General features: G+C 39.8%; 1 protein-coding gene across 1 annotated transcript; it reads right to left on the bottom strand.

The window, feature by feature from the left end:
• Positions 1-7,606: 7,606 nt before the first annotated feature.
• Positions 7,607-10,580, bottom strand: LOC113762455 (alcohol dehydrogenase-like 7). Its single transcript, XM_027305914.1, has 10 exons — positions 10,370-10,580; positions 9,794-9,930; positions 9,654-9,700; positions 9,231-9,553; positions 8,976-9,058; positions 8,793-8,868; positions 8,611-8,675; positions 8,375-8,473; positions 8,109-8,273; positions 7,607-7,975 (listed from the first exon to the last, which is right to left on the bottom strand). The coding sequence occupies exons 1-10, from the start codon at positions 10,422-10,424 to the stop codon at positions 7,820-7,822; spliced, it is 1,206 nt and encodes a 401-aa protein (XP_027161715.1). The 5' UTR covers positions 10,425-10,580; the 3' UTR covers positions 7,607-7,819.

Here is a 10,580-nt window from a genome sequence, read left to right as displayed (position 1 = left end):
ACGATTTGTATTGTCATCCGCGTGTTATTGGCGTTGACGTGTTTAATGGGTTGTTAGCGTATTTATAAGTTTTGTTGGCGTGTTTAATGGGTTATAACTCCCTAACCTACATGGTTAAAACTTGAAAGTAACATCCTTCTTACGCCCATTTGGCACAGCATTTGGATAGCATTCTAATTCTAAAGGAGTAGCCTCCTCACCATTAATCCATTCTCCCAAATTTTCCTAAGTATATCTTTGGATAACAGACACATTTATAAAGTAATTTTCAATAATTGACTTTAGCTTTTTTTAACCATGTTGCTCAACCTTGGTTTTTCTTTCAAAAAAAACTTTTTTTTGTCTTTCTTTAAAAATTTTTCTATGGAAACACCTAGGTTTTTCTCTTTCTTTCTTTCAACTTCAATAATTCTAAAAGAAAAATGGCACTAAGATTTGATAATAGAAAACTTCATCCTATTCTAAGATATTATTTACATTGAAAATATTATATCTTATGTTTTCACATAGGGAAAATCGTTCAAAACGTCCCTCACATTTTACAAAATAACTTTTTTCGTCCCTCACTTTGAAAAGTGTAATTTTACATTCCTTACAAATTTACATTGGTCAAATTTTATCCTTAACTAGGTTTCCGACTAGTTTTTTATCTGAATTCACCACGTGCTTAACATGTAATTATTTTTTAGAGGCAAAATTATCAAATTAAATTTTACATAATCCGATCCACAATCTCTTACATTTTACAAAATGCCCTCACATTTCACAAAATAAATTTTTCACTATGGTGGATTTTTGCCCTTCAAAATGATTACGTGCAAGGCACGTGGTGGATTTGATAAAAAAAAAACTAGTCGAAAATCTAGGTAGGGACCAAACTTGACCAATGTGAATTTGTAAGAGGCGTAAAATTACATTTTTAAAAGTGGGAGATGGCAAAATTTATTTTGCAAAATGTAAGGGAAATTTTGAACGATTTCCCTTTCCACATAAGACATGAAATAGTTAAATTTATTATCTTAATTAGAGATTTGTAATATTTTCACTAGTCTAAATATAAAAGTAATTGTGTCGAAATTAATTTAGTTTTCAAAATGGATTGTTAAATTCGTAATTTGATGTTTGGTCAAACCCAATATCAAATTTTATTACTACATGTTGCACATGTGCCATTGTGCATTATGAAAAGTAAAATATTGACTTCTCGATGCTCAATTTTTAGTTTCGGTTACAAATACATGAAATTTAGTCAATCTCTTGCTACTGCAAAATTTTTTTTGGAGGTTTTGAAGGTTGTTTACCCTTTCTTGGGCACCTGCCAAAGGTGCCAAAAAGTGCATTATATCTTCATCTCATAATCGATGCCTGAATGTGAATAGGAAAATGAAACTTGGATCCTGTTACCAATTCTAGAACGGGCACTAATCGTATATATAATTATCGTTCATCTAAAACTCTAACGATACACAGTATATAAAAAATTAATGCTAAACGTAATATAAAAATCATCTCTTGAAAATGTCACTGACTCGAAGTTATCATTTGTGTCTAAATTACCATTACACAATAAAAGTTCATAAACAAAATAAAGCTAAAATTGGCCAATACCTTTTTTATCTTATGCCTATATTTTGGCTTTTCTGTGATAAATAAAGTATCAATCCCATGAGAGAATAGAGCTAACTTATCCCCAAATTAAAACCTCCAAAACAGAATGCCAAATTGTTCAAACAAAATTGTGTCATAGCAAATGCTTGAATTCTGTTATGGAGATTATACTTTCAATTTTGGATCATCATCATCATCACCATCATCATCATCTTTTGGTCAGTATAGTTATGGCCATATATATATATGTGCGTGTGTGTGTGTGTGTGACTCAAGTCGTTGAGCCTACTTCAAATGTGAATTGAGTGTGTTGCTGGGCAATGCTGTACCCATCCAGTACTTCTCTGTTAGGAGCGCGTAATTGGGTTAGGAATTGGGAAATCGGGTCAGAAATTGAGGGCATGAAACGATGTTGTTCCATTTAATAGCAATTGAATTGGATAGGGCGGTTAATGGCTGAGTAGGATGAATGTATTAAAGGTGGGGCCCACTTGTGTACAGTAGACAAGAAATAACAGAATTAGTTACTTCCCTCTCTTGCTGATTCCTTTCTCTCTCTCTTCTCTCTCTCTCCTTTCTCTCCTCACTTCCTCATTTCCTTCCAGTCATCTTTTCCCTCGCCAGATTCAATTCAAATTGCATGATTACTGCTTCAGATCCTAACAATTGGTAATCAGAGCCTTAGATCCTTGGAACAAGAGCAAATCCATGGCAGAAGGTACGAGATTCAGGACATTGGAAGAACAAGTAAAGAGGCAGGAAATCAAGCTCCAAGAACTGATGGAATCTCTACTTTCACATCAATTAGAACAACAACAGCTTAAGAACAACTTAACAATGGAATTGGAAGAAAACAACAAGCGGATGGAGAATATGCTGTCAGGAATGGAACAGAACTTCAACAAGTCACTGGATCAGAAATTCAATGCACTACTATCCAGGGTGACTACTGCGCAGGACAAGGTCGCGGACAGAGGAGAAAGAATCATGATTACGCCGCTGCCTCATCAGAGATTGCAACCTGAAGGAGATCAACAAAATGCCTGCAGAAGAGATTGGAGTAAGTACCAACTTCCTAATCCTCCTAAGATAGATTTGCAACTGTTTAGTGGAGAAAATCCTAGGGAATGGTTGCGCAAGTGTGATAAGTACTTCATGAATTACCAAATTCTGGACAACTAAAAGGTTGAAATCATAGAAATGTACTTCGGTGGAAAGGTTGATAAGTGGTTTCAAGGCATTAAACTTGAGAGGCCTGGATTGAGTTGGACAGAATTTGGAGATCTGTTATGCAAAAGATTCATAGACAGTAATTTCAAGGATATAGTAGAGGAATTTAATAAGCTGCAACAGGGAGGCAGTGTGAGGGAATATTAGGAGCAGTTCGAAGAATTGAAACCATTGATGTTAGTTAAGAATAGGAATTTAGATGAGAATTATTTCATTTCTAGCTTCATTAGTGGCTTGAAGGAGGAGATCAAACCTGTGATTCGAATGCTGAAGCCTGCTACTTTGACTGAGGCTTTCGAGCTGTCTCAGTGGCAGGAGTACTCACTCAAAATGCAGAATAAGAACTCCAAACAGTCTAGAGAGGGTAGGTTTGGATTTTCAAGAGGAAACACATCAGCTGTAGACAGCAACACTTACAAGGTTCCTCTCAGTAATGCTCCTAAGAACCCTAGGTACAGTAATAGGGTGCTGGAGGATGCTAAGGACGTGAAGAAGATTTCAGCACAGGAACTGCAGTTTAGAAGAAGTAGGGGACTGTGCTTCAAGTGTGGGGAAAAATATGGCGTAGGCCATCAGTGTAAGCTAGGGCATGTAAACTGTATGATATTGGAGGATGAAGAGGATGCAGTTTTTGAAGATGTGTGGGTGAGCAGGATGAACAGACAGGGAATCCAGGGCGAACTATGGAACTGTCCTTACATGCATTGTCTGAGTCCCTGAGAAGGAAAACAATTACATTGACAGGCATCCTAGATGGGGAGAAAGTTTTTATTCTGGTAGACACTGGTAGTTCAGACAGTTACATCAACAGTGAGATGGTAATTGGGATGGATATTGCTTACAGACAGGTTGAACAGCCATTTTCTGTCATAATGGGAAATGGAACCACTGTGACCAGCAATGCTATCTGTCCTAATGTGCACTGGAAAATTAACCAACATAGTTTCAGATTCGATCTGAAGGTGATGGAGTTAGAAGGATGAGACATAATTTTAGGGGTGGACTGGATGACACACTTTAGTCCTATCACGTTTCACTTCCAGCAACTCAGGATATCCTTACACAGTGAAGGAAATGAAATTCACTTGCATGGACAAGCAGAGGATTGTGATATGGATTTAATCAGAGAAAGGGATCTGAGAACTTTCATAGAGTATAAACGACAGATGTGCATGGCATTGAATTGTAAGAAGGAGACAGAAGAAGAGTCAGCAGTTATTCCCCAGGAAGTCATGGAAGTGCTTCAGGATTATGATGATGTGTTCCAGACTCCAAGCTCCTTGGCCCCTCACAGAAGTGTTGATCATGAGATTCTCCTCAAAAATGAGGCACAACCTTTCAAATTGAAGCCTTACAGGTACCCCCACTGTCACAAGGAGGAAATAGAGAAACAGGTTGCAGAAATGCTTCAAAAGGGAATAGTCAAGTACAGCAACAGCCCTTTTGCTTCCCCTGTGCTGCTGGTTAAGAAGAAAGAAGGGACCTGGTGTTTTTGTGTGGATTATAGGAAGTTGAATGAAATGACCATCAAGGACAGGTTTTCAATTCCAACGTGGATGAACTACTGGATGAGTTAGTTGGTTCTGTTTACAAAACAAAATTGGATCTCACAACAGGGTACCATCAGATCAGGGTTAAGCCTCAAGACACTTTCAAGACAGCTTTTCAGACTCACTGTGGGCACTTTGAATTCTTGGTCATGCCCTTTGGGCTCACTAATGCACCAGTAACCTTTCAATCATTGATGAATCAGATATTTCAACCCTATCTGAGGAGGTTTGTATTGGTCTTCTTTGACAATATTCTGGTGTATAGTCCTACCATGAATACTCATGTTCAACACTTGAGGGCTGTGTTTGAGGTTCTGAGGAAACATCAACTTTATGCGAAGAGATCTAAGTGTGCATTTGCTCAGAAGAGAGTTGACTACTTAGGGCATACTATCACAGATAGAGGTGTTAGCATGGACTATTCAAAAATTTGTAGCATTTTGCAGTGGCCTGTGCCTCAGTCAGTTAAGGAGTTGAGGGGTTTTCTGGGCCTTACAGGGTACTATAGGAGGTTTATTCGACACTATGGTCTGATGTGTAAACCACTCACTGAGTTACTAAGGAAGGATAACTTCATGGAACAGTCAAGCTCAAGACTCATTCGAACACTTGAAAAGATTGATGTGCTCAGCTCCAGTTCTCCAGTTACCCGATTTTACAAAGCCTTTTGTGGTGGAGACAGATGCTAGTGGGGGAAGAATTGGAGCTGTCTTAATGCAAGAAGCACACCCCATTGCCTTCCTGAGTAGGGCACTTTCAGTCAAAAACTTGGGACTCTCAGTCTATGAGAAAGAGCTCTTAGCTCTGGTAATGGTTGTCACAAAATGGAGACATTATCTAGTGGGAAATCATTTCATTATAAGAACTGATCATCAGTCATTGAAGTATCTCTTGGATCAGAAGCTTAACACTGCTATTCAACACAAATGGATGACTAAACTATTGGGGTTGGATTATAAGATAGAATATAAGAAGGGAGCTGAGAATTTGGTAACAGATGCCTTATCCAAGAGGCATGAACCTGCACACCAAAAGGAGCTGGGATCCTGCTTAGCTGTCACATCTGTTAAACCTGGTTGGATGGAGGAGTTGCAGAAGAGCTATGAAGGAGACTTGCAATGCCAAGATATCATGAGCCAACTAGTCCTAGACCCCAATGCACACGCTGAATACAGCCTGCTGGATGGAATTCTGAAGTATCAAGGGAAGATTTATGTAGGGGGAGCCAACAACATTAGGAGCCAACTGATTCAAACCTTGCATGACTCTGCCTTGGGAGGGCACTCAGGTCAGAGGAACTGCTGGCAGAAGCTCAAGTCCTTGTTCTATTGGCCTGGAATAAAGCAGGCAGTGATTGCATATGTGCAGAACTGTGATATTTGCCAGAAGAATAAAGCTGAGCATGTTCCTTATCCTGGATTGATACAACCAATTCCTATTCCTAAACAAGCATGGCTTCACATCACTATGGACTTTATTGAGAAACTGCCTAAGTCACAGGGATATGATACTGTCTTGGTAGTGATAGACAGATTTACCAAGTTTGGACACTTCATCAAACTTACTCATCCCTTCACAGCTAAGACAGTCGCTCAGATTTTCCTAGACCATATCTACAAGATGCATGGACTGCCAGAGTCTATCATCACTGATAGAGACAAAGTGTTCACCAGTGTGTTCTGGAGGGAGCTCTTCAAACTAGTTGGAGTGGATCTTCACTATTCATCAGCTTATCACCCTCAAACTGACGGCCAGAGTGAAAGGTTAAACCAGTGTGTAGAAAGTTATCTGAGGTGCATGACTGGTGAACTACCCTCACAGTGGAGTAAGTGGCTGCCACTAGCAGAATGGTGGTACAATTCCACCTACCATTCTAGCTTGAATATGACCCCTTTTGAAGCTCTGTTTGGATACAAGCCTACACCATTGCCACTAGGTCCATATCTGGACTCAGTGGTACCTACAGTGTCTGATATGGTCCAAGAGAGAAGCAGGATTTCAAGTTGCATCAAAGAACACCTTGCGAAGGCTCAACAGGGAATGAAACACTATACGGATCAGCACAGAACTGAGAGGAGTTTTTCGGTAGGGGATTGGGTGTTCTTGAAACTACAACCTTATAGGCAGCGAACTGTAGCAGTGAGGAAATGTCTCAAATTGGCTGCCAAGTATTACGGACCATTCCAGGTTGAGGAGAAGGTTGGAGCAGTAGCCTACAAGCTTAAACTACCAGCAGATGCAAGAATTCACCCTGTGTTCCATGTTTCTTTTCTTAAAAAGAAGCTGGGACCACTGCAGTACAGCTCTCCTAAGTTACCAGAATTGGACGTATGTGATCAATGTCCATTGAAACCAGAGGCTATACTTAAGCGAAGAGCTATCATGCGTGAAGGAAGAACTGTCATCCAGTTCTTGATCAAGTGGAATCACTTGGGCTATGATGAAGCTTCGTGGGAGGACAAAACATTCATAGAAAACCAGTTTCCTGAGTTCCAGACTTGAGGACAAGTCTGTTTTTTGTGGGGGAGGAATTGTTAGGAGCGGGTAATTGGGTTAGGAATTGGGAAATCGGGTCAGAAATTGAGGGCATGAAACGATGTCGTTCCATTTAATAGCAATTGAATTGGGTAGGGCGGTTAATGGCTGAGTCGGATGAATGTATTAAAGGTGGGGCCCACTTGTGTACAGTAGACAAGAAATAACAGAATTAGTTACTTCCCTCTCTTGCTGATTCCTTTCTCTCTCTCTTCTCTCTCTCTCCTTTCTCTCCTCACTTCCTCATTTCCTTCCAGTCATCTTTTCCCTCGCCAGATTCAATTCAAATTGCATGATTACTGCTTCAGATCCTAACATTCTCCTCCATTCCTGCCAACTATAGCCCATTTGTAGTTCGGCCGTCCATTGGTATTGAAACAAAAATCTTCTTGAGTTGAAACATAAATTTTGAGGCCTTGTTGAATGAGAGTTTTCATGTTGTGAAAGCCTATTTAATGAGAGTTTTCATGTTGAATGACAATTTTTAGGCCTATGTTGAATGACAGTTTTCTTCCAATGCACATTCTTCTCCTCAATTTAGGCCAAGTATAGCCCATGGGTATTTTCCAGTACCACAACGATAGACATAGTTGAATCAGAGTTTTCTTATTGTCAGCTTATATATCCAAGAATTCAAGAAGCAATATCCACAGGAAAGCAAATTGAAGAAAGAGCTCATATGGTTTGGCAACCCATTGAAGGGCGGATTTATCAAATTTCAAGCCACTTGGGCACATCAAAGGAAACAGAATAACATGCTTGGCTCTCATTAACTTGTGGAATACAAAACTTGAGCAAATTTAGAGAGATGGTTCTCAATTGAATGAGACCATTTTAACACACTTCAACGGGAAATTACAACAGAACTTGTCTAGTATTTGTTAGTCTAATCTCCTTTATATTTCATTAAAGGACACACCATCGGCTCTTGCCCTCCCCTGATCGAACCAAATGACAGTCCGGAGGCACTTGCCCTCAATGAGCAACTTGAAAGCCTTGTTGATGTCTTCAAGTTTGATCTCATGCGTCACAAACAAGTCCAGCTGAAGCTCCTGCATTTGCGTTCAAAGATTTAAGCGATCAGAAAGAGATGTAGCATTTGATTCATTTTTCTTCATTTTGCAACAGGTGAAGAACAATTGTGTGGTAAAATTGCCATTGAAAGCGTAGTGAAGGAACAGTTACCTTTTCCAAGTAACGTTTTGCTAGAATGGCAATATCAAGATTAGGCTTGAGACCACCATATTGGACTCCTGTGATGGTCTTCCCACTATGATTATTCACTAGGGAGTTGAGGATAAACTGCGAGTCTGGCTTGTCCACTCCTAATATGATGGTCTTTCCCCATCCCTGAGGTTACAGATTGAGCATAAAATCACATTTAGTAGCTGAACACAGCAAAACAAATGCTCTAGGGCAGATCAAAATGATGTGCCATTTCAGAGACGAACCTTTCTGCAGCAAGTAAATGCTTCTTGTGATAGGGATGGCAAGCCCACGCATTCAAAGCAGTAATCAGCACCAAGGCCATCAGTCATCTCAAGAATCACCTAATTTGTCAAGAAAAAGAACAGGAGTTGAAAATTAGGACTATCAACATACCAACGGTGAAAAGCTTAACTTCAATACAGTACACACTGTTTTCCAAAGTAAAACTGCATTGCAGTATGAAATATTAGGTATATACCTCGCTCGCAAGTTTGCCGCCAAGTTCCCTTGGGTTGATAAAATGGGTGATGCCAAACTTTTTACCTGAAGAAAAGCAAAAATCCTGCTAGTTGAGAAAGAGATCATATGGGGGATTGCAGCCTGAACTTGAGGCCTATGCTTTATGGAACTCTGAAAACTTCTCAAATATGCATTGTTTACCTATTTCAACTTTGTCCGGGTTCAGATCCACACCGATAATTGTCTTAGCTCCACGAAGTCTTGCTCCTTCAGCAACCTATAAAATTTTCCACTTCTGAATCAATACTTTGATGGTCTATAACAAATCTAATGCAGTATGAATCAAGAAACTTTGATACTAATAGGAATGCTGCAAGACTTTACCGCTAATCCAATTACTCCCAATCCAAAAATAGCGACAGTTGTACCCTCTTCAATATCGGCTGTTTTCCATGCCGCACCTACACCTGAAAGAAGAGTTCAGGTTTACAAGATGGTAAGTCATGGCGTACAAAAAAATGTGCCAGTGAGCTATATTGTGCTCATCTGCAACGGAAAATGTGAAGTAGGTCCTACGAACAATACAAGTTCAAAACGAATCGAATTGAGCCAGGAAGAATCGAAGCGAATGGGCATTACCAGTTGATACTCCACAGCCAAGCAAGCATGCTCTACTGGCTGGAAGTGCAGGATCTACTTTTGTAACGTGAGTGATGTCCACCACAGTGTACTCACTGAAACCTGATGTGTAGCCAAAGTGGTAAATTGTCTCTCCTTTGGTATCAGAAAATCGGCTAGTCCCATCTCTAATATAAGGAGACAATTCGAATCTCAATTTGGAGCATTGGTTGCTTTTGATGGATGTGCAATCAGGACATTCTCCGCAGTAAGCCAAGAATGATGGAATGACTGTGTCTCCCACCTTTACATCCTCGACTCCCTCTCCAACGCTCTCCACAACCCTGCGTTGAAAAAAAAAAATCAAGCAAGATCAGAAATCGACCAAATGCTTTGCGCAAAGTCATGACCTTGTTAGTACTCAGCAAGAATGGAAAAACTCACCCAACAGTTTCATGACCAAAAATTCTTGGATAATATCCATGAGGTTCCTTCAAACAGAACAAAAGAGTTTGTCAGAATATGAGCTAAGTACAGATTCATTAGCAAAGTGATGTTGATCTGTGTGTGATTAGAGGGCATACTTTGAGCCTCCAGAAATGGATGTCACTGAAACAGAGGGCAGAGCATAAGACTCGAACGCGAAGCTCACGGGCTTTTGGAGGGGCAACTATGATTTCCTCTATCACTAATGGTTCCCCTGCTTTCCTGGCAACGGCAGCTGCATCCAACAAACAAAGTAATTACACATCTTCTGGCAGATTTCAAGAACAAGTACATATGTGCAATCAGCATAGAATCCGTGTAACAGAGGATTGTGGATAATTATCATAATTTCCACACACTCCACATTACTATATTGCCCGAATTGGAGATGGATTGAGCAGAGAAATTCAACATAAAAACCAGCAATTACTTGATGGCAAGAGGGCTATTAAAGAAACTCAAAAAACAGGGCAAGATTATTATACTTCACTACCATGACTGTCAAAGAGGGCACGAAAATGAGGTACGAGGTTGCCATGGAATGGAAGAACAATATAGTATTTTATTCAAGCATGCAAAATAAAAACATGGAAGATAACTCAACAACAACGACTAAGTAATGGAGAGTATTCCTCTACCAATATAGTGGCATATTGCATCTTAGTATTATTTACCTCTGCAATGGATGGGCTTCCCAACAGTGTTGCTTACTTCTTGGTTCTGTGCCATTGCAATGAACACAGATTCTCTCAACGAAAACTGAATAGAAAACTAAATAAAAGACTAATACGACTGTAATACAAATGCAAGAGAACTTGACGAAGTACGATGGAAGGAAAACCAGTGTAGCTTAAGGTATTTATAGGGGTCGGCGGCAGGGGTCGG

Source organism: Coffea eugenioides, chromosome 1 (assembly GCF_003713205.1).
Source record: "Coffea eugenioides isolate CCC68of chromosome 1, Ceug_1.0, whole genome shotgun sequence".
NCBI lineage: Eukaryota > Viridiplantae > Streptophyta > Magnoliopsida > Gentianales > Rubiaceae > Coffea > Coffea eugenioides.
This window is presented reverse-complemented; position numbering and strand designations above follow the sequence as displayed.

Coding starts and splice junctions, on each gene's coding strand:
- LOC113762455 (XM_027305914.1), bottom strand. CDS start 10,424: ATGGCACAGAACCAAGAAGTAAGCAACACTGTTGGGAAGCCCATCCAT. Junction 9,931..10,369: donor GAAGCCCATCCATTGCAGAG/GTAAATAATACT, acceptor TGTTGGATGCAG/CTGCCGTTGCCAGGAAAGCA. Junction 9,059..9,230: donor TGGCTGTGGAGTATCAACTG/GTAATGCCCATT, acceptor CTCTTCTTTCAG/GTGTAGGTGCGGCATGGAAA.